General features: G+C 52.7%; 1 protein-coding gene and 1 long non-coding RNA gene across 2 annotated transcripts in view; both read right to left on the reverse strand.

The window, feature by feature from the left end:
• Nucleotides 1–23,520, reverse strand: part of LOC127006356 (E3 ubiquitin-protein ligase TRIP12-like) — a 42,310-nt gene that overhangs the window by 640 nt on the left and 18,150 nt on the right. The window contains exons 7-31 of the mRNA XM_050876234.1: nt 22,802–23,027; nt 20,129–20,228; nt 19,595–19,854; nt 18,437–18,652; nt 17,532–17,719; nt 15,687–15,875; nt 14,416–14,577; nt 13,690–13,815; nt 12,983–13,153; nt 12,288–12,500; nt 11,644–11,817; nt 11,062–11,259; nt 10,042–10,594; nt 9,183–9,469; nt 8,346–8,873; nt 7,406–7,609; nt 6,873–7,064; nt 5,720–5,928; nt 5,074–5,163; nt 4,283–4,609; nt 2,611–3,322; nt 1,962–2,153; nt 1,501–1,647; nt 698–1,013; nt 1–304 (exon numbers count right to left, since the gene is read on the reverse strand). The exon at nt 1–304 is cut by the window's left edge and continues 640 nt beyond it. Of these exons, the coding sequence (XP_050732191.1) occupies nt 108–304; nt 698–1,013; nt 1,501–1,647; nt 1,962–2,153; nt 2,611–3,322; nt 4,283–4,609; nt 5,074–5,163; nt 5,720–5,928; nt 6,873–7,064; nt 7,406–7,609; nt 8,346–8,873; nt 9,183–9,469; nt 10,042–10,594; nt 11,062–11,259; nt 11,644–11,817; nt 12,288–12,500; nt 12,983–13,153; nt 13,690–13,815; nt 14,416–14,577; nt 15,687–15,875; nt 17,532–17,719; nt 18,437–18,652; nt 19,595–19,854; nt 20,129–20,228; nt 22,802–23,027 (6,177 nt within the window). The 3' untranslated portion in view covers nt 1–107. The remainder of the gene's footprint in view (nt 305–697; nt 1,014–1,500; nt 1,648–1,961; nt 2,154–2,610; nt 3,323–4,282; nt 4,610–5,073; nt 5,164–5,719; nt 5,929–6,872; nt 7,065–7,405; nt 7,610–8,345; nt 8,874–9,182; nt 9,470–10,041; nt 10,595–11,061; nt 11,260–11,643; nt 11,818–12,287; nt 12,501–12,982; nt 13,154–13,689; nt 13,816–14,415; nt 14,578–15,686; nt 15,876–17,531; nt 17,720–18,436; nt 18,653–19,594; nt 19,855–20,128; nt 20,229–22,801; nt 23,028–23,520) is intronic.
• LOC127006361 (uncharacterized) lies at nt 15,893–17,508 on the reverse strand. The gene is made up of 3 exons (XR_007759505.1): nt 17,238–17,508; nt 16,828–16,966; nt 15,893–16,377 (listed from the first exon to the last, which is right to left on the reverse strand). It is a non-coding gene; the product is annotated as an uncharacterized LOC127006361 (long non-coding RNA).

The following is a 23,520-nucleotide window of genomic DNA, read 5'->3' on the forward strand; positions in this document are numbered from 1 at the left end:
CTATGTCAATCTCCCACAATTAGTCTTTCCTCTTCCTCCTCCTTCTCCTCTATGTCCATCTCTTCCTCACTTCTTCCGCCTCCTCCTCGTCTTCTTCCGGCCACAGCTTAAGACAAGTGGAAGCTGTGTTGACCCTCGCGCGCCGCCAGTTCCAGCTTGGCGCTCATGACCTCGATGGTGGTGTAGTCGGGCAGTTTCAGGTAGTTGACGCAGGTCATCACCGAGGGGAGGAAGTCGTCTGGGTTCTCACCAGCCTCGAAGGTCTTCCGCACGATGGTGAGTGGCGGGGTGAGGCTCCGGAAACCTAGGGGGAAGGAGGAGGTGAAGTGAGGTTAGGTTAGGTTAGGTTAGGTTAGTTTATGGTATGGAAGGCAAGATTATATAGTTAGATTAGTTTATGGTATGGAAGGGAAGATTATGTAGTTAAGATTAGTTTATGGTATGGAAGGGAAGATTATGTAGTTAAGATTAGTTTATGGTATGGAAGGCAAGATTATGTAGTTAAGATTAGTTTATGGTATGGAAGGCAAGATTATATAGTTAGATTAGTTTATGGTATGGAAGGCAAGATTATATAGTTAGATTAGTTTTATTTGAGATCCTCCCAACCCTCTACCCCCCCCCCCACCCCACACACCCCTCCAAAAAATAAAATAAATAAATAAAAAAAATAAAAAAATATAAAAAAACCACCCACCTCCGACAGGTAGCCTCGGCGAACCGGTCACAAACTGCAGGAATGACCTCTGCTGCGCTGGGGTGTACTCGGCCAGCACCTGCAGGAGGAAGCGGACCGCCCTTGAGTTGTGGGAGTAGCCGTGGTCGGGGCGGCAGCACTCAGCCAGCTGCTTCATATCCCACTGCGCCGCGTCGGAGGAGCCGCAGAACAGATGCTCCAGCTCCTCGGGGTAGAAGACGTGGAGTTGGGCGAGTGGAAAGACCGACTCAAAGCCCTCGCGGAGAGCCTCCATTTGACGACGCACTCCTTCACGCACCAGCCAGTCTGTTACCAGCTGTATGGGGTGAAGGGGGATGTGTTAGGAGTGTGATAGGTTAGGTTAGGTTAGTTTCACCCCCCTCATCCTCTCTCTCTCTCTCTCTCTCTCTCTCTCTCTCTCTCTCACATCCCTTCTCTGTGTTCTTTCCTTCTTCTCTTTGTCTTCCTTCCTCCCTTTCTCTCTCTCTCTCTCTATCCTTTCCATCTCCTCCCTCTCCTTATACATCTCCCATCTCCTCCCTCCCTTCCTTCCTCCTTCCTCCTTCACTACACAATCCTCCCCTCCTCTCTCTCTCTCTCTCTCTCTCTCTCTCTCTCTCTCTCTCCTCCATTCATTCTAACTTCCCTATCTCCTTATCCTCCTTCCTTCATCTCCCATCCCTCCTCCTCCCCCATTCTCCCTTCCCCTCCCCATACCTTACCTTACCATACCATACCTCCCCATATGCGCCCCTTCCTTCACCTCCCATCCCTCCCTCTCCCCCATTCCCCCTTCCCCATACCTGTACATAGTGGTCCAGATTGTTGATGGTGACTGCGATGTCCGAGCCTCCCTTGCGGAACTCGATGTTGGGGTAGCCGGGCAGAGTGAAGGTCAGCGCCAGATCCTCAACGCTGCATCCGTCCACTGTCAGCCCTTCCAAGCGTGCCTGTGGGGGGTGAGGTGGGATGTGAGGGGTGTGGGGTGTTGGGTAATTATTTAACTGGGTGAGGTGGGGTGTGGGATGGGGTGTGTGTGGGGCAATTGTTGATGTCAATGTCTCCTTCTCCTTCCTTTCTCTTCCTTCCTTCCTTCCTTCCTTCCTTCCTTCCTCTCTACCTAATATTTCTTTCCTCTTCCTCCTCCTCCTCCTCCTTACCTCTCCTTCCTTCCTTTCCCTTCTCTTTCCTTCCTTCCTCTAAACCTCATATATTTCTTTCCCCCTCCTCCTCCCCCTCTTCCTCCTCCACCACCTCCACATACCTGTAGTTCCGAGCCCGCCACACCCTCCGCCTCCGCCTGGGCCACGAGCCGCCTCTTCTGCAGCACAGTGGCGTGGAGGCGGCCTAAGGTGTGGCCAAGAGTGTGGTCCAGCGCGGCCACATCCCCGAGACCCAGCGACCACTCCTCACTAAGCAGCCACTTGTAGACACACTCATGGAGGCCGAGATCAAGCTGTGGAGGAGGAGGTGGAGGAAGAAAGGATGGAGTAGGTGGAGGAGGAGGAGGAGGTGGAGTAAGGAAGTGAAGGAAAATAAGAGAAGAGAGAAAGATGGAAGAGGAGGAGGAGGAAGGAGGAAGATAGTGAAGAAGAAGAAGAGGAGGAGGAGGAGGAGGAGGAGGAAGAGAGGAGTTGATAAGAAGAAGAAGATGAAGGGAAGGAGAAAAAAAAGTAAATTAGAGATAGTTCAAATAAAATTATACTATATTAACTCTCTCTCTCTCTCCCTCTTGCTCTCTTTCTTTCTTACGATCTATATTACTCTCTCTCTCTCTCTCTCTCTTGCTCTCTTTCTTTCTTACCATCTATATTACTCTCTCTCCCTCTCTCTCTCTCTCTCCATCTCTCAATACCCTCATGCTCCCATCCCCCCCAACACACACACAAACGCACCCACACACACACACTCACCATGCGCGAGTCCATCACTGCCTTGGCCATGAACTTGCCGAGGAACTTAAACTTGGTGCGAAGCTTCGTCAACTGCGCACTCTTCATGTTCCGAGGGATGGGCGTCGGGTACAGACCGCTGCTCGCGTCAATGTACTGAACAGTCTTGCTGGGCGCGGCCACGGCAGGAGCGTTGACCCCCCCTCCTCCACCACCTCCATTCCCCCCATTGCTGTCCTCCCTGTGGTGATGGTGATGGTGATGGTGGTGGTGATGATGGTGGTGGTGGTGGTGGTGATGTCGGCGTGGTGGTGGCTGCTGTGGTGGTGGGGCCTGGGGTGGTGTGGGGGGGTCAGGCGCTGGGGCAATAGGAGCGGACACCATGACTGTATTTCCACGCCATAATTCGAGATCGGCTTTCTGGAGCTCACGCGAGACGAGGGCGTAGAATTCGAGTGTTGGTCCGAGCCCAGTCCCGACCTCGTTCTCGTACTGAATCTCGAGGACGGCGCGTGACGAGGCGAGCTCACCCATCACCGCCTCGGCCTGTCGTAAGATGTCCTCGCGGGAAACTGTCCGCTTGCGTTTCTCGAGTCTCGGCGTGAACCGTTCGCTGCTGTCCGCTGCGCTCAACTCGGGGGAGGAGTCGTGGAGGCGTTGAAGGGCCCGGTCGCGGTCGAAGGACACGGCATAGAAGAGCAGCTGCCGAGTCTCGAAGGGGAAGAGGAAGGGGCTGTTTGGGGGGGAAGGGAAGAGAAGGAAGGGTTTGGTATGGAAGGAAGGGATGGGAAGGAAGGGATTGGTATGGAAGGAAGGGATGGGTATGGAAGGAAGGGATTGATATGGAAGGAAGGGATGGATATTGAAGGAAGGGATTGGTATGGAAGGAAGGGATGGGAAGGAAGGAAGGGATTGGTATGGAAGGAAGGGATGGGTATGGAAGGAAGGGATGGGTATGGAAGGGATTGGTATGGAAGGAAGGGATTGGTATGGAAGGAAGGGATTGGTATGGAAGGAAGGGATGGGTATGGAAGGAAGGGATGGGAAGGAAGGGATGGGTATGGAAGGAAGGGATGGGAATGGGAAGGGATGAGAGGGGAAGGGTGGGGAAGGAGAGGGAGAGAAATGGATGATGATTAGTGATATTTTTGTGTGTGATTTTATGTGTGTGTGTGTGTGTGTGTGTGTGTTATACCCACCCATACCCACAATTCCTACCCTAACATTCCCCCTTAACTCTATCTTCCAATACCTTTCCTCCCTTCCTTCCTTCCTCCTTTTCTCTCTCTCTACGTCCTTCCTTCCTTCCATCCTTCCTTCCTTGCCCTTCTCTTTCTCTTTCCTTCCTTCCTTCCTTCCTCCTTTTCTCTCTCTCTATGTCCTTCCTTCCATTCCTTACTTGCCCTTCTCTTCCTCCTTCCTTCCTTCCTTCCTCTTCTTCCCTTCCCTTCCTTCCTTCCTCTATAATTTTCCTTCCTTTCTCTGGATCATACATATCTTTCCCTTCCCTTCCCCCCCCTATGCAAACACACCCTCCCTTCCCTCCCCCTGCCCCAGACTCACACACACCCCATAGCTAAAACAGGACTTCACACACACACACACCCTCCCCACCCTTCTCCCCTCACCCCTCCTGCTCTCTCTATCCAACCCCCCTTCCCTTCTCCCCCCCCCCACCCCCCAAGGCACTCACCAAGCATAGGCGACCTGTGGCAACCAAGGCGGCACATTTCCGTTCATGATCACGAGCGGATCCTGGAGTTGACGGTTAGCCTTGGCCGTCAGCTTGAGGTTGGTGAACTCGGCGGTGGGGAGGGGAGGGGGGTAGCGCGCGGGGGGGTAGAGTGACCCGTAGTGGCGGTTGAGGGCGTGCAGGACCCGGAGCAAGGCCAGGACCTCCAGACTGGGGTCCCCGACGGTCACGCTGGCGGGCAACGCAGCGCTTAGGTACTGGTCCAGGATGCTGCTGCCGCTGCCGCCCCCGCCGCTGCCCACGATGCTGCCGTCGGGGGGGTGAGGGGGGAGGTGAGGGGGTGTTATGGGGGGTGAGGGGGGGTTATGGTGGTGTTATGGGGTTGAGGGGGGGTGAGGTGGTGTTATGGGGGTGAAGTGAGGTTGAGTGGTGTTATGGGGGGTGAAGTGAGGGTTGAGGGGGTGTTATGGGGGTGAGGGAGGGGGGTTGAGGTGGTGTTATGGGGGTGAAGGGAGGGGTGAGGTGGTGTTATGGGGGGTGAAGTGAGGGTTGAGGGGGTGTTATAGGGGGTGAAGTGAGGGTTATGGTGGTGTTATGGGGGGTGAAGTGAGGGTTGAGGTGGTGTTATGGGGGGTGAGGTGGTGTTATGGGGGGTGAGGGGTGAGGGGGTGAGGTGGTGTTATGGGGGGTTGAAAGGACAGAGAGACAGACAGACAGACAGACACACACACACTCATTTTCTCTCTCTCTCTCTCTCTCTCTCTCTCTCTCTCTCACCTCCCAGCAAAGCCTCGGCCTTCTTCTTGGGACTAGTCTTCGATCCCCCCGACTTGCCCTTCCTGCCACCAGAGGGACGGGGCAGCTCCTCCTCCTGGACTGGCCTGGGGGGAGGAAGGAAGGAGGGGGGGGGGGTTAATATAAGTAAGTGGAGGAGGAGGGAAGAAGAGGAAGAAGATGGAGGGAAAGTGGAGAAGAGAAAGCCTTGGGGTGGAAGGAGGAGGAGGAGGAGGAGGAAGAGGAGGAGGAGGAAGTTTGTGAATGGTAGTGAATGGGGGAGGGAGGGTAGGAAGAAGATGAATAGGAGGAAGAGGAAGAGGAGGAGGAGGAGGAGGAGGAGAAAGAAGAAGAGGAGGAGGAGGAAGAGGTAGATAAAGAGGAGGAAGAGGAAGATAAAGAGGAGGAAGAGGAAGATAAAGAGGAGGAAGAGGAAGATGAAGAGGAGGAAGATGAAGAGGAGGAAGATGAAGAGGAGGAGGAAGAAGGAGGAGGAAGATGAAGATGAAGAGGAGGAAGAGGAAGAAGAGGAGGAGGAGGAGGAGAAAAAGGAGGGACAGATGACAGAAATTGAAGAGAAAACAAAGAAAAAAAAAAAAATAATAATAATAATAATAATAAAAACAACCATCAAAAACAACCACAACCACAACCACCACCCACCTGTAGTAAATGGTATGCGTCTGTAACCATATGGCTGAGTGGGAGACCGGCGTGTCTGTGTCCGTGTCCCCCTCGGCGGCGGCAGCGTCCGAGGGGGTGGAGTACTGTCTGATGGCCTGGTAGACAGTCATAGAATAGGGCAGGACCGCCTCGCCAATCATGAACTGCAGCTTGTGGGAGGATGAGCTCTGGTTCACCGACACGGCAGCCTGGGGGGGGGGAAGGAGTGTATTAGGGTTGAGAACGGAACAGGGGATTGATGTGTCGACTGTGGATTTCCTACAGTCGGACCTCACCAAGCTACAGGGGTGGAGCTAAAAGTGGTTGCTACAGTTCAGTGAAGGAAAATGTAAAGTCCTGCACCTTGGGAGGGGATATCCAGCACACCAATACACATGGGAAACACTCCACTATCCACCACAGAGGCAGAGAAAGACCTGGGAGTGTGTGTTACCAGGCTACCAGTGAAGGGATATCCAGCACACCAATACCACATGGGAAATGCTCCACTATCCACCACAGAGGCAGAGAAAGACCTGGGAGTGTATGTTACCAGGCTACCAGTGAAGGGATATCCAGCACACCAATACCACATGGGAAATGCTCCACTATCCACCACAGAGGCAGAGAAAGACCTGGGAGTGTATGTTACCAGGCTACCAGTGAAGGGATATCCAGCACACCAATACCACATGGGAAACACTCCACTATCCACCACAGAGGCAGAGAAAGACCTGGGAGTGTGTGTTACCAGGCTACCAGTGAAGGGATATCCAGCACACCAATACCACATGGGAAATGCTCCACTATCCACCACAGAGGCAGAGAAAGACCTGGGAGTGTGTGTTACCAGGCTACCAGTGAAGGGATATCCAGCACACCAATACCACATGGGAAACGCTCCACTATCCACCACAGAGGCAGAGAAAGACCTGGGAGTTTCTCAACCTACCTTTCTTGACAAATTTCTCTCCTTCCCCCCTATGAGAAGACCCTATACCCCCCCCTCCCCCCATGTCATCAATACCCTCCTCATCAACTTCCTTTCCTCCTCCTCCTCTTCCAACCTGCTTTTCTGGACACATTTCTCTCCTTCCCCCCTATAAGAAAACCCTATACCCCCTCCTCCACCCCCCACCCCCCAGGTACCCACCAGCGTGTCGTCAATATCCTCATCCGAGTTGTCTTCATCGGAGTTGTCATCATCGTCGTCCCTGAGCCTCCCGTAGCCCCGGATGACCAGGTAGCGCTCAACCGCCTGTACCAGCGCGAGGGGGTCCACCTTGACCGGTCCGCCCCGCCACTGACGCAGCCGAGAGCAATCCGGGTGACGTTGGAGGTTGCACTGTGGGGGGGGGAAGGGGGGAGAGGAGAGGGGAATGAGTTAGTTAGTTAGTTAATGTGTGTGTGTGTGTGTGTGTGTGTGTGTGTGTGTGTGTGTGTGTGTGTGTGCGTCAGTAAGTCAGTCAATTATGGACGTAGAGATAGTTGCGCACACACACACACACACACACACACACATACACACACACATACATACAGGCAATACACACACACTTCTTGTCCTAAATAAAACACGTACACACACCTATACGCACATACTCATAAACGTACATATCATTTCAACTGCTACACACACACACACACACACACACACACACACTTGTCCTAAAAACACACACATACCTTCAGCTGATGGGTGTTAAAGAACTTGATGGCGGACGTTGAGGTGCCCCGCCCCGCCCCGCCAGGCAGCGCAGCCCCGGGGAGGTCATGCACCTTGACGGGGAACTGCTCCAGCTGGTTGACGCACCCGTTCAGCTTGGTGACCAGACCGCTGAACAGGGCGATGTGTCCAGTGTCAACCGTGCCCACGCTGAGAGGCCCGAGCTGTGGGGGCAAGGGGGAGAGAGAGAGGGGGAGGTTAGTGTGTGGTATGGGGGTAGGGAGGGATGGAGGAGGAAGAGGAGGAGGAGGAGGAGAAAGGTGAGGAAAGGAGGGGTGAGGTGAGGAGGAGGAGAAGGATGAGAGAAGGGGGTTAAGTGTGTGGTATGGGGGTAGGGAGGAACAGAGGAGGAAGAGGAGGAGGAGAAAGGTGAGGAAAGGAAGGGTGAGGTGAGGAAAGGAAGGGTGAGGTGAGGAGGAGGAGGAGGAGAAGGGAGAAGGAAGGAGGAGGAAGGGAAGGAGAAGGGAGGGGAGAGGAAGAGAGCTCTACAGACACTCAGGGGAAGGGAAGGGAAGGGGAAAACTGGGAAAGGAAGGAAGGGAAGGGAAGGGAAGGAAGGGGAAGGGATGAGATGGGAAAGAAAGACAGGGAAGGGAAGGAAGGGAAGGGAAAAGAAGGGGAAGGGAAGAGATGGGAAAGAATGGAAGGGGAGGGAAAAGGAAGGGAAGGGAAGGGAAGGGAAAGGAAATTAGGAAGGGAAAACAGGAAAGAAAGGAAGGGAAGGGAAGGAAGGGGAAGGGAAGGGAGAGGAAAGGAAAACAGGAAGGGAAGGGAAGGGAGGGAAAGGGAAGAGATGGGAAAGGAAGGGAAGGAAGGAGAAAGGAAAGAATGGAGACCAACACACATACTCACAAACACACTCACTCTCTCAAACACACACACACACACACACACACTCACCGGGCAGCCAAGGAAGACATGAAGAAAATTCCTGAGTCTGGTATTCCGCGGCGTTACTCCGATACCCGCGGCCCCACCTCCCCCTGATGCTGCCCCGGCGCCCCCGTTCTCCGCCCCGGCACTGGACACGGAGGCGGAGGAGGCCACGTCGAGAAGCCCGGCACTAAGCTCCGGCACTGTGAGGTAGGAGAGGAGGCAACGGACAAGCCCAGAGTGGATGACTTCAAACGGACTGATATCGCTCTCCGTCACGATCCGGCTGACCTCCCGTAACGCGTCAACCGCCTGCCCCGGCTCCGTCTGCAGCTGGTGGGTGGCGGCGATGAGACGGTTGAGGACGCTGAGGGCGGGATGAGCCGGCCCCTGCAGCTCTGAGGTGAAGTACTGCTGGTTGAGTCTCTGCGCCTGCTCTCTGATCCACACACGAACCACCTCCTTGTTGTTCGGGGTGGAGGAGGAGGAGGAGGAGCTGGAGGTGGCCCCGCTGCCCGCCCCGCCCCCGGTGATGTTGTTTGCTATGCCTTTGTCCTGTGGGAGGGGGAGCGGGTAAAGAGTGGGGGGTGTTAGGGGGGTGGTGGTGGTGGTGGTGGTTTTGATGTATGTATATGTATGTGTGTGTGTGTGTGTGTGTGTATTTATATGTACATGTTCATAGGTGTACATATATAAACGCACACACACTCACATACATACTCTCTCTCTCGCACACTCTCTTATTTTCTCTCTTTCTCCAATCCCCTGGCACATTCTCTCTCTCTCTCTCTCTCTCTCTCTCTCTCTCTCTCTCTCTCTCTCTCTCTCTCTCTCTCTCTCTCTCTCTCTCTCTCTCTCTCTCACCTTGCCCGCCGTGGGTGAGTCGTGGGCGGCTGCAGCGGATGACGAGTTGCATCTGCCCCAGCGTGAGGGGTTGAAGTTGGAGAGGAAAGACGCCTTGCCCCCTCCGCCCCCCCCGCCGCCGCCCCCGCCACCACCCCCACCCCCCGCAGTGGTGGTGGGGGTGGTGGTGGAGGCAGTGGTGGTGGTGGTGGGGGGGGAGGCGTGGTGGGGGGTGCCGGGGGTGGAGACAAGCTTGGTGCGGCTGGCCATGCCCCGCCAGGTATCCCGCCCCCCGCCAAGCCCTGCGTCTGGGGGGGAGAGAAGGGGTTACTGGGGGGTGAATGGGGGGGGGGTGAGGGGTGAAAGGGGGTGAAGAAGGGGTTACTAGGGGGTGAATGGGGGGAGGTTACAGGTGAGGGGTGAATGGAGGGGGGTATTATGGGTGAGGGGTGAAAGGGGTGTGTGAGGAAGAAGGGTTAGTGGGGGGGTGGGGTGGGGTGGGGTGGAGAAAAGGAGGGGTTTAACTGGAGGGGTGGGGTGAGGATCGAGGGTTGCTGGGAGGGGGGTGGGGTGGTAGAGGAGGGGGTGTAACTGTGGGGTGATTGAAGGGGTGGCTACTGGAGTGACTGTTGAATGGGGGGGCGTCTGTTGAAAGGGTACTTACTGGGGGGGGGTGACTGGGGGAGATATATGGAAGGGGGGGTGACTGGGGTGTGTGGAGGGGGGTTCTGGGGGTGGATGGGGGTGAGTGTCTTGGGTGATGGAGATGCAGTAGAATGAGATAGTGGTAGTAATAGTAGTAGTAGTAGTAGTGGTAGTGGTAGTAGTAGTAGTAGTAGTAGTAGTAGTAGTAGTAGTAGTAAAGCCAACCATGACTCACTCTTGATGAAGAACTCGCTGAAGGACGACGAAGACGACGCTGACGATGAGGATGACGACGAGGACGAGGGGGCGGCTGCGGCGGATGACGGCGGCGGTGGCGGCTCCTCCTGGCGGCTCTTCCTCCACGGGCCGGTGCGGATGCGAGCCGTCCGCTTCCGCTTCAACACATCATAGAGCCGCATCTGTGAGGGACTGTGGCCACGGTCCCCATCCTGTCCGGGGGGCGGGGCGGGGAGGCCAAGCGGGGGCGTCGACCCGTCAAGGCAGTTCCCGTTGAACGCTCGCCCCGCCAGAAGTGGACTCGACGCAGGTGCCCCGGCCCGCCCCGCACCCAGGGACAACTCGGGGCTACTCCATCGAGCCGGGGGCGCCCCAAGCGTAGCGTCGGGGTCACAGAGACGCTTGATTTGGTGCATGACTCCCTCGCGGCGGAAATAGACAGCAAAGATCTCCGGAAGCTTTGCCATCAGGATCTCCGCCATCTGCACCGCGCCAACGATGATCTTGAGGTCCAGCGATGACAGCATGGTAGCCAGGTGCGATGATACACTCTGGGGGGGTGTACGAGGGGTGTTAAGGGGTGTTAGGGTGGCGTGGGGGTGTTAAGGTCGTCTGTGGGTGGTGTGAGGTATCAAGGTGGGTTTTTTTTCCTTGTCTGTAATTCTTTTTTTCTTTCCTTCTCCTCCCCTTCCTTCCTTCCCTCCTCCCTTTCCTTCCTTCCTTCCTCCCTTTTGCTTCCTTCCCTCCCTCCTATTGCTTTCCTTTCCCTCCCTTTCCTTCCTTCCCTCCTCCCTTTCACTTCCTTTTCCTCCTCCTCCTCCTCTCTCTCTCTCTTTCTCCCTCTCCCCTTCCTTCCTACAATCACCTCCCTCCTTCCTTCTTTCCCCTTCCTCCTCCTCCTCCTCCTCCCCCTCTTCCTTCCTTCTACCTCCCTACATTCCTCTTCTTCCACCTCCCTTCTCTTCCTCCTACAATCACCTCCCTCCTCCTCCTCCTCCTCATCCAACCCCTCACCCACCTGGCTCTTGAGGACTTGTTTGAGCAGGTCGGGTGACGAGAACTGGACCATCCGCAGCAGAGCACGCAAACACTTATACCGCACAGCTGGACCGGCGGATGAGCTGTACACCTCATAGAGAAGGCTGAACAGGGACCGGATGAGGGTGGATGCCAACTCGGAGTCCTCGCGCAGACACTGGGCCCGTGCGTCGGTGGTCTGGGGTGGATGAGAGGTGGATGAGTTGAGCGGATGAGAGGCGGATGAAAGATGGATGAGTGGTGGTGATTGAAGGCTGATTAGGGGTGGATGGGTGGAGTGGTTCAGGGTGGAAATTATATGTATATGGATGAAAGGTGGATGAGTGGAGCGGATGACTGGAGGAGGATGAAGGCTGGAAATAGTGTTTTGGTGGTGACTGAAGGGTGACATGAGGTGGATGAGTGGAGTGATTCAGGGTGGAAATTGAATGTAGATGGATGAAGGAAGGTTGATGAGTGGAGTGGAGTGGAGTGGATGACAGGAGGTGGACGAAGGGTGGAAATTGTGTGGAGGATGTTGTTTAATCACCCCCCCCACACCCAGACCCCCTAGACCCCATACCTGAGCAGCGGCCAGCACCACGGAGCCGGCGAGCGAGGCGGGCACCACGCGACGCTGCACAGCTCGCATGGCACCTGTGTTGTCATCAATCTGCTGCATGGAGTGGAAGTCAATGGTGTAGGAGCAGCCCTGGACACATAGGCTGATCTCGTCTTCCCCCGACTGGTGTGAGTGCTGAGGGGGTGAGGAGGGGGTAGGTATGAGAGAAAGGGAGGGAGGAAGGGAGGTTTGAGAGAGAGGAAGATAGGAGGGATGTGAGAGAAGGAAGGAAGGAAGGGAAGGAAGGGAGGTAGGAAGGGAGGGAGGAAGGGAGGTTTGAGAGAGAGGAAGATAGGAGGGATGTGAGAGAAGGAAGGAAGGAAGGAAGGGAGGTAGGAAGAAGGTAGGTTTGAGAGAGAGGAAGGAAGGAAGGAGGGAGAGAGGAAAGTTAAGAAATGACAAGAATAAGACAGAAGGAAGGAAGGAAAGTTTGCCTCCTCCTCCTCCTCCTTTTCTTCTCTAAGTTTACCTCCTCCTCCTCCTCTTTCTCCTCTTCTAAGCTTACCTCCTCCTCCTCCTCCTCCGCCTCCTATTTCTCTTCCTTACTCCCCATCACCCAAATAATCGCACCCTTCCACTCCCTCCCCCTCCGCTCCACCCCTTACCTCAATGATCCGCGAGTCGCTGGGGGAGTAGTTGAGCCAGGTGGTACGATCCACTTGCCACTGCCATGTAACAGCGTCGGGGGCACAGCCGGGGGGTCGCTGAAGGGCCACGTCGATAGCAAAGATCCCGTCCGAGGGTAGCGTGGGCATCAATTCCCCGATGAGGCAGGTGATTTCGTACAGCTCCTGGGGGCTCCGTGACACTAGCTCCACCTGGGGGGTAATGGGGAAGGGGGGAGAAGGGGGTGATAAGTGGGGGTTATGGGAGGAAAGGGGGTGATAAGTGGGGGTTATGGGGGCCGGGAGGGGATAGTGTGTCTGTTCTGCTCTCTGTTTCAATCTGTCATTTTTCGTGCAGTTTCACAAGTCTTTCTCTCTCTCTCTCTCTCTCTCTCTCGCTCTTACATGCACCCTCCTCCTCTCTCTCTCTCCCTCTCTCTCACACACACACCCTCCTCCTCTCTCTCTCTCTCTCCCTCTCAGTCACTCTTTCTTTCCTAGTCCGACAAGTCTCATAAGTTCTCTCCCTTTCCTCTACTTTCCCATCCTCCCTCTCTCTCTCTCTCTCTCTCTCTCTCTCTCTCTCTCTCTCTCTCCTGTAACCATTCCCTTCCTTCCTATCTTCTCTCCTAACCCTTCCTTTCCCTCCTCCCACTGCCTCCCTCCCTCTCCCTCTCACCCGTCCCCCAGCTCACCTGCTCCCCCGGTGGGTCTGTGGACGACGTGAGGAGGTAGCAGAGGGTGTGGGCGATGTTGTTCTGCAGGAGTTGCACGGCCAAATGGGGACAGTTGCTGCACATCAGAGACAGCATTCGCACGACCATGATGAAAGTTCCGCTGCTCAGTACAGGGGGGGACATCACCAGCTGGGGGGGGAAGGTGTGGTGAGGTGGTGATGAGTTTGGTAATTCAACACCACAAGGGATGTTTGTTTTTATCATAATTGTCATCACTGTTTGAAAGGATGTGGTGGTGGTGGTGGTGGTGATGATGGTGGTGGTGGTGATGGTGGGTGATCGCTCTCTCTCTCTCTCTCTCTCTCTCTAACAAACACCCCCTTCCTCTCTCCCTCTCTTTCTCTCACTCTAACATACACCCATCCTCCTCTCTTTCTCTCTCTCTCTCGCTCTAACATACATCCCTCCTCCTCTCTCTCTCTCGCTCTAACACACACCCTCCTCCTCTCTCTCTGCTCTCCACAAACTCTCCCTCTCTCTCTCTCTCTCTCTCCTCTCCCTCCTTCCTCTCCTCCTCCTCCTCCTCTCTCTCTCTCTCTCTCTCTCTCTCTCTCTCTCTTATATATTTTCTTTCGCCTTGAACGGTCTCCTTAGCTGTAAAAAGAAAAAACTCTTCCACTCTTCCTCTTCCCCCCTCCTCCTCCTCTTCCTCCTCCTCCACTCACCAGTTGCTGTGTGTTGGAGAGCAAGCCATGCCCAGCGATCTCCCTCAATCTGTTGGGGTCGTTCTGGAAGCAATCCACCAAGCGGCTGTAGGCCAGGCAAACACTCTCCACGCACTTCTTGTCACCCTGGAAGAATGTGGAGGAGTTAGTGGTTAGTGGTGGTGGTGGGTGTGGTTAGTGGTGGTGGTGTTAGTGGTGGTAGTGTTAGTGGTGTTAGTGGTTAGTGGTGGTGGTGTTAGTGGTTAGTGGTGGTGTGGAGTTGATATGGTGGTTGGTTCTCCTCCTCCTCCTTCTTCTTCTTCCTCTTCTTTTTCTATGTCTTCCTCCTCTTCCTCTTCCTCCTCCTCCTCCTTTTCTTTTGTCTAATTTCTCCTCCTCCTCCTCTTCTTTCTTGTAATTCTTCCTCCTCTCTTCCTCTTTCTCTTCTCTCCTTCTCTCTCTCTCTCTCTCTCTCTCTCTCTCTCTCTCTCTCTCTCTCTCTCTCTCTCTCTCTCTCTCTCTCTCTCCTCTCTCATTTCTCTCCTCTTTCCCTCTCTCCTTTTCTCTCCCTTCCCTTCTCTCCCTTCCCTCACCCCCCTTCTCATACCCTTTCCTTTCCTTTCTCCCTCTCTCCCTTCCCTCCCTCTCTCCCTCTCCCTTCTCCCTCTTTTTCAACCTAACATCCTCACCCTCTTTTCAATATCCCTCCCCCCTTCCTCCCCTCCCCTCACCCCTTCACCCACTCACTTGGGAGGTCAGCCGGGAGGAGAGGAGCTGCAGGGAGTCCGCAACAAAGTGGAACTCATCCGCCGTGAGGTTCTGACAGCAGTTTGCGGTGATGCTGAGGGCTGCGCGCTGGGCACCCGTGGAGAAGAAGTCGATGTAGGTAAGGCAAGCGCTGACCCCGTGCTGTGGAGGGAGAGGCGGATGAGCGGATGAGCGATGCGGATGAGCGATGCGGATGAGCGAGGTGGATGAGTGATGCGGATGAGCGAGATGGATGAGTGAGGTGGATGAGTGTGAGATGGATGAGTGATGCGGATGAGCGAGATGGATGAGTGATGCGGATGAGCGAGATGGATGAGTGATGCGGATGAGCGAGATGGATGAGTGATGCGGATGAGCGAGATGGATGAGTGATGCGGATGAGCGAGATGGATGAGTGATGCGGATGAGCGAGATGGATGAGTGATGTGGATGAGCAAGATGGATGAACAATGCGGATGAGTGAGGTGGATGAGCAAGGTGAGGCACTATTTTGCTACATAATGACCTAAAAAAGATAGTTGGGTGGACTTCTACAGATGGATGACTATGGATGAGGTACGTCAAGCAAGGCGGATGACCAAGGTGGATGACCAGTTTCGGTGTGGCACTATTTTGCTACATAATGACATAAAAAAAGGTAGTTGGGTGGACTTCTACAGATGGATGACTATGGATGAAGTAGGTTAAGCAAGGTGGATGAGCGAAGTGGATGACTCTATTGCTACATAACGACACTCTCCCTTCCTCCTCCCTTTCCATCTTTCATATCTTCTCCCTTGCTCAATCCCTCCCTTAAGCAAACCATTTCATTCTCTCCCTCCCTCTCACACCCTTAAAATTCCTTCTCTCCCTCTCTCCTCCCTTAACATACATCCACACTCCCCCCTCTCATATCCTCCCTTAGGCAACCCCCTCCATTCTCTCCCTATCTTTCACACCCTCCCTCTCTACTCCAGTTTCTCCCTCTCCCTCACACCTAACACACAAGCTTCCTCTCCCTCCTCTCCCTTCAACAACCCCCTTCATTCTCTCCCTACCTTTCACACCCTCCCTCTCTACTCCAGTTTCTCCCTCTCCCTCACACCTCCTAACACACAAGCTTCCTCTCCCTCCTCTCCCTTCAACAACCCCCTTCATTCTCTCCCTTCCTCTCACACCCTTACAATTCACTCCCTTCCCTTTCTCCCATACCTCCTAACACACACAAGCTCCCTCCTCCTCCTCCTCCTCCTCCTTCCCCCTATACTCACAGCCTGCAGGATAGCTTTGGAGTGCTTCCGGGAGAGCATGTCCAGGGCGGTGAGGGACTGTTCTGCGACATCCATGCACTGAATCACCTGCAGCTTCTCCAGGAACACAGGCACGGCGTCCACCACCACCGCCGAGGACCGGGGTAGCGCCTCCATCATGTATGTTAGCGCTCGGCATGCGTGATTCATCTGGGGGGGCAGGGAGGGTCAGGAAAATTTGGAAAGTTTTGTTTAGTCGGCGCAACATCTATGGTCATATGCCGGAGAGAGACAGGAGGAGGAAGGAATTATAGAAGGAAACAGACCCCAGGCGACAGGACACAACCCCCGATTAATACCTGGTACCCATTCACTGCTGGGTGGACGGGCATAGGGTATCGGAAAAGCCGCCCAAAGTTTTCCAATCTGCCCAGGAATCGAACCCGGGCTCTCTCGGTTGTGAGCTGAGTGTGCTAACCACTGCACCACGAAGCCCCCGGGGAGGGTCTGTTTAGGAGACAGCTCAAGGGCACAAAAAAAAGGGAAACAATAATAAAAAAGCCTGCTACTCGCTGCTCCTAAAAAGAATCCAAAGAGGTGGCCGAAAGAGAGGTCAATTTCGGGAGACATCAACTCCGTCACATTGCCCTTGAGCGGGTGATTGATAAGGGTGAAATGATATGGTTAAGTAATGTCAGGTTAGATGCAACAACTAAGCTATCCCAACCCTTCTCTAACTTACCCTAACCTGTGCTAACCTAAGCTATCCGAATGTACCCTAACATAAGCTATCCCTAACCTACCTGTGCTAACCTACCCTAGCCTAACAAAACCTAATGTAGCCTAACCTAAGCTATCCCAATCATCCCTTCTCTAACTTACCCTAACCTGTGCTAACCTAAGCTATCAAAACGTACCCTAACATAAGCTATCCCAACCAATCCTTCTCTACCTTACCTGTGCTAACCTACCCTAGCCTAACGAAACCTAACATAGCCTAACCTAAGCTATCCCAACCAACCCTAAGCTATCCTAACCAACCCTTCCTAACTTACCCTAACCTGTGCTATAACCTAAGCTAACATAAGCTATCCCAACCAATCCTTCTCTACCTTACCTGTGCTAACCTACCCTAGCCTAACAAAACCTAATGTAGCCTAACCTAAGCTATCCCAACCAACCCTTCTCTAACTTACCCTAACCTGTGCTAACCTAAGCTATCCGAACGTACCCTAACATAAGCTATCCCAACCAATCCTTCTCTACCTTACCTGTGCTAACCTACCCTAGCCTAACAAAACCTAATGTAGCCTAACAACCCTTCTCTAACTTACCCTAACCTGTGCTAACCTAAGCTATCCGAACGTAGCCTAACATAAGCTATCCCACCCAGCCCTTCCCTAACCTACCTGTGCTAACCTACCCTAGCCTAACAAAATCTAACATAGCCTAACCTAAGCTATCCCAACCAACTCTTCCCTAACTTACCCTAACCTGTGCTAACTAACATAAGCTATCCCAACCAATCCTTCTCTACCTTACCTGTGCTAATCTACCCTAGCCTAACGAAACCTAATGTAGCCTAACCTAAGCTATCCCAACCCTTCTCTAACTTACCCTAACCTGTGCTAACCTACCCTAGCCTAACAAAACCTAATGTAGCCTAACCTAAGCTATCCCAATCATCCCTTCCCTAACCTACCCAAACCTAACATAGCCTATACCGACCATCCCTTCCTTAACTTACCCTAACCTAAGCTATCCCACCCAATCCTTCTCTACCATACCCTAACCTATGCTTACCTGCCCTAACCTTCCGAAACCTACCCTAACCTATCCCTACCTCCCCCTCCCCCCCATACTCACCATATCAAAGTTGTGTTCCATGCTGAGGAGGTTGATGAGGGCGGGCGTCACCTGCTTGATGGGGAAGCCGGCCAGCGTATCTTCGTTGCCCATCACCAACAGCTGACACATCTCTATCACTGCCTGCAGCTGCTCGCTCTCCTCGCCGCTGGCCTGCAGACCCGCCAACAGCTGCTGCGCCTTCGAACCTGTGCGGTGTGAGGGTGACGGATGAATTGACTGTCTGGATGAATGGGTGGATGACTGACTGACCGGGTGATTGTGTGTGTGAAAGATTGGTTGAACGGGTGACTGCCTGGGTGAATGAGAGCATGGGTAAGGGATTGGGTGACTGACTGGGTGAAAAGGTGAGGGACTGGATGACTGGGGGAGGGATTGGGTGACAGGTGAAGAGTATACAAGATAATTATGTGATAGGAAGATAAGAGGAGGAGGAGGAGGAGGAGGAGGAGGAGGAGGAGGATGGGTGTTAAGGACATTGTAGGGATAGGAGAAGGAAGGAAGAATGGAAGGAAGGGAGAGGGGGTTGAAAAGGAAGGAAGGAAGGAAGGGAGGAAGGGTTAGTATTGAAGATTGAAATAGGAGGAGGAGGAGGAGGAGGAGGAGGAGGTAAGAGGGTGTGAACGAGGTGACAGAAAGGAAGACAGGAGGAGGAGGATATGAAGAAGGAAGAAAAATAAAGATTGGAAACAGGAGGAAGAGGAGGAGGAGGAGGAGGAAACATGAAAGAAGAAGAAGACAAAGAAGAGGAGGAGGAGAGAGAGAGAGGAGGAAAGAGAAAAGGAATATATATAAGAAAGAAGATGAGGAAGAGGAGGAGGAAAGGAGGAGGAGAGAAAAGGAGGAAAACAAAACAAAACATAGATGAAATTAAAACACACAAACGCACACACGAACACACTCACTAATTGACGAGGATACAGAGCGATGCAGAATGTGTTGCATGCGCGGCCCCAGAGCTCCGAAGAGGCTTGGGGGTAGTCCGCGGGTAGCCAACAGTGTCTCCAGGCGGCCCATTTCATTCTCCTCGCTCTCGCTGTCTGTCGGGGCGCCCACCAGTCCCCCGATGCCCCCCGCTAGGCCCCCGCCACTCGCCCCGCTGCTGCTGCCTCCCCCAATGGCTGGAAGAGGTTCGGGGGTTAGTATGGGGGAATGGTATGGGGTGAAGTTGGGTGAGTTTGCCCTTAAATGGTGTGTGTGTGAGAATGGGTTTGGAGGAGGTAGAAGAGGAGGAGGAGGGAAGGTTTTGGTATAGGAAGAGGAAGAGAAAATAAGGAGGAGGAGGAAGAGGAGGCAGAAGGGAGGTTTTGGTATAGGAAGAGGAAGAGAAGATAAGGAGGAGGAGGAGGAGGAGGAAGAAGGGAGGTTTTGGTATAGGAAGAGGAAGAGAAGATAAGGAGGAGGAGGAGGAGGAAGGGAGGTTTTGGTAAAGGAAGAGGAAGAGAAGATAAGGAGGAGGAGGAAGAGGGGGAAGGGAGGTTTTGGTATAGGAAGAGGAAGAGAAGATGAGGAGGAGGAGGAAGAGGAGGAGGAAGGGAGGGTTTGGTATAGGAAGGAGAAGAGAAGATAAGGAGGAGGAGGAAGAGGAGGAGGAAGGGAGGTTTTGGTATAGGAAGAGGAAGAGAAGATAAGGAGGAGGAGGAAGAGGAGGAGGAAGGGAGGTTTTGGTATAGGAAGAGGAAGAAAAGATAAGGAGGAGGAGGAAGAGGAGGGAGAAGGGAGGTTTTGGTATAGGAAGGAGAAGAGAAGATAAGGAGGAGGAGGAAGAGGAGGGAGAAGGGAGGTTTTGGTATAGGAAGGTATTTATAATAATAATAATAATAATAATAATAATAATAACAATAATAACAATAATAATAATAAATGACTAAATTATGTTATATTATGTGATCTTAATCTACACACACACACACACACACACACACAGATACGCACACAGACTCTAATCATGTAAGTTGCCAACACACACACACACACACACACACACCTTACAAATTACACACACACACACACACACACACACTTACAACGGTCAGTCCGCCCTGTTAGCCACTCCCACCCACCTCCGATCGGGGCGGATGGCAGCAGGCCGGGGGTGGTCGAGGTTGACGGGGCCGTGTGGAGGGGCTGGGCGGGGTTGGGGGGCGGCGGTGGAGGCACGGCGGAGGGGGACGCGGCAGTGGACTGGGGCGTGGGCGGGGGCGGGGGGCCGGACGAGGAGGCCGTGTCGTGCCCCGCCGCCCCGCTGTGTGGCCCCGACATCCCCACGGACCCGCTGCCGCCACCCAGACCCACTTTTGCACAGCCCCGCGCCGAGTGCTGGCTGCTTGGCGGGGCGGGGCGAGACGGGGCAGGGCGAGACGGGGCGAAAGAGAATAGGTATTAGTATGGTAGGATTATGGTAGTGGTTGTAGTAGTAGTAGTAGTAGTAGTAGTTGCATGAAAATATCAGGAAAAAATAAAAAATAAAAATAAATGAAGAAAAACTGAAAATATATAACATGAAAAAATATAGGAAAAAAAAAATTAAATAAAAAAAATAAAAAAATAAAAACACGCACACACACACACACACACACGCACACACACAAACGCACCTGCTGCTTGCACAGGACCCCGTTGTGGATGCTTTGCTGCGGCTGTTCCGCTTGGAGGACAGCGGAGACTTCTTGGTAGCGTGACTCCTCTTCCAGCTCCCTGTGGCACGGGTGAAGGGACGGGTGAGCGGGTGAAGGGACGGGTGAGCGGGTGAAGGGACAGGTGAAGGAACGGATGAGTGGGTGAAGGAACAGTGAGCAGGTGCAGAAACGGGTGAGCGGATGAGTGGGTGACTGGTTGGGTTAGTGCATGGAAGACTGTACGGGTGAATGGATTACTGAATGGTTGAATGGATGTGAGAATGAAGGATTAGGTTGACTGGATGACTATCTGGATGAAATGGGTGACTGGGTGGATGGGTGAAGGACTAATGGGTGTGAGGGTGACGGATGAATTGACTGGCTGGATGAATGGGTGTCGGGGGTGAGGGTGAATGGTTGACTGACTGGATGACTGTGTGTGGGAAAGACTGGTTGAATGGATGACCACCTGGGAGATTGACTGGTTGAATGGGTGTGGGACTGGCTGACTGACTGGGTGAGTGGATGTGGGACTGGGTGATTGACTGGATGACTGGGTGAGGCATTGGCATGGTACTGGGTGTATGGGTGAAGGGCTGACTGGCTAAGTGGGTGAACGGTTGACTGAAGGGGTATGTGGGTGAGAAACTGGTTGAACATTGGGCATAACAAAATATGGAAAAGATATCGTCAAGTTTGCCTTCAGAATAAAATCATACATGCTTTGTTGTCAAGTTTGCCTCTCGGAATAAAATCACAGATGCTTTCAACAGCCTGGATGCAGAGGTGATAAGCACAACACTGAGGATAGTTACAGATAAGAACACACATGATTAGACAAGAGTATCTATCCATAATCAAACCTTACGACCATTTAGTCACCCATACCCAAAAGTCCTCCATATCCACAAAATCATAGATGGTTTGTAGTCAAGTTTGCCTTTCAGAATAAAATCATAGATGCTTTGTTGTCAAGTTATTTCAGAACAAAGAATGTAGGAGATATTTAGAGATCAGAACATCCATGGTAATTAGAACACAGAACATCCATGAGATAGTTAGAGATAAGAACATAGAAGATAATTAAGAGCTGAGAACGTAGAGTGATTTAAATGTCGGTATTGCGAGACATTTTTGCTTCTAACATCAGCTATATCTAAAGGTCAGAGAGAGGGTCAGTTGTGTTCTAATGAGTGTTTCTTCAAGTTCGAGGTACAGAGGAAGGTTCAGACTACCACCAGGGCCATAAAACTACCCCTGGAAATGCCCACAACTCCCATGAAAGCCTTGTGAAATGTGTGTTTCTTAGGTTCATGGTACAGAGGAAGGGTCAAACTACCACCAGGGTCATAAAACTACTCCTGGAAATGCCCACAACTCCTATGAAAGCCTTGTCAAATGTGTTTTTCTTAGGTTCACGGTACAGAGGAAGGGTCACACTACCACCAGGGTCATAAAACTACCCCTGGAAATGCCCACAACTCCTAGGAAAGCCTTGTCAAATGTGTTTTTCTTAGGTTCACAGTACAGAGGAAGGGTCAGACTACCACCAGGGTCATAAAACTACTCCTGGAAATGCCCCCCACAACTCCCACGAAAGCCTTGTCAAATGTGTGTTTCTAAGGTTCATGGTACAGAGGAAGGGTCAAACTACCACCAGGGTCATAAAACTACTCCTGGAAATGCCCACAACTCCTATGAAAGCCTGGTCAAATGTGTGTTTCTTAGGTTCATGGTACAGAGGAAGGGTCAGACTACCACCAGGGTCATAAAACTACTCCTGGAAATGCCCCCCACAACTCCTATGAAAGCCTTGTGAAATATGTGTGTTTCTTAGGTTCATGGTACAGAGGAAGGGTCAGACTACCACCAGGGTCATAAAACTACCCCTGGAAATGCCCACAATGCCTACGAAAGCCTTGTCAAATGTGTGTTTCTTAGGTTCACGGTACAGAGGAAGGGTCACACTACCACCAGGGTCATAAAACTACTCCTGGAAATACCCACAACAACTCCTAGGAAAGCCTTGTCAAATGTGTGTTTCTTAGGTTCACGGTACAGAGGAAGGGTCACACTACCACCAGGGTCATAAAACTATTCCTGGAAATGCCCACAACTCCTACGAAAGCCTTGTCAAATGTGTGTTTCTTAGGTTCATGGTACAGAGGAAGGGTCAGACTACCACAAGGGTCATAAAACTACTCCTGGAAATACCCACAACAACTCCTAGGAGAGCCTTGTCAAATGTGTGTTTCTTAGGTTCATGGTACAGAGGAAGGGTCAGACTACCCCCAGGGTCATAAAACTACTCCTGGAAATGCCCACAACTCCTATGAAAGCCTGGTCAAATGTGTGTTTCTTAGGTTCACGGTACAGAAGAAGGGTCAAACTACCACCAGGGCCATAAAACTACCCCTGGAAATGCCCACAATGCCTACGAAAACCTTGTCAAATGTGTGTTTCTTAGGTTCATGGTACAGAGGAAGGTTCAGACTACCACCAGGGTCATAAAACTACTCCTGGAAATGCCCACAATGCCTACGAAAGCCTTGTCAAGTGTGTGTTCTTGGGCGGCGAAATGTCTTATATACGACCCTAAATTTGACAAAAGAAGACATTGACACACACACACACACACACACACACACACACCTGCACTCTGCCTGGCGTCCCTGGCCTGGTTGGCGGCCCTTCGCGTGGCAGCGGCAGTGGGTGTGGTGGTGGGTGTGGCGGGGGCGGCGGTGGGTGCAGGGCTGGGGTTGGGGGTGGGCGGGGGCTGCTCCTGGGACGAGCGCCGGGGCTCCCGCAGCCGCCGGAAGGTGTCGGCAAGGAACGCCACGCTAGGGGGCGACAGCGGCGGCGGCGGCACTGATGGGGACTGGCGGGGAGGGGAAAAAACAAACAAACAAATGAATAAATAATGAATAAATACAGAAAAATATACACTCTCAAAGAAGACCAACGCGCACACACACACACACACACAAGCACATATATATACGCACACAAAAAAATGATACCCAGACATACACACACATACCAACCTAATGACACACACACACACACACACACACACAAGCACATATATATACGCACACAAAAAAATGATACCCAGACATACACACACATACAAACCTAATGACACACACACACACACACAAGCACATATATATACGCACACAAAAAAATGATACCCAGACATACACACACATACCAACCTAATGACACACACACACACACACACACACAAGCACATATATATACGCACACAAAAAAATGATACCCAGACATACACACACATACCAACCTAATGACACACACACACACACACACACACACACAGAAGCAGAAAAAAAACACATACACCCATG

The sequence above is a fragment of the Eriocheir sinensis genome, chromosome 32 (assembly GCF_024679095.1).
Source record: "Eriocheir sinensis breed Jianghai 21 chromosome 32, ASM2467909v1, whole genome shotgun sequence".
In the NCBI taxonomy this organism is placed as follows: domain Eukaryota; kingdom Metazoa; phylum Arthropoda; class Malacostraca; order Decapoda; family Varunidae; genus Eriocheir; species Eriocheir sinensis.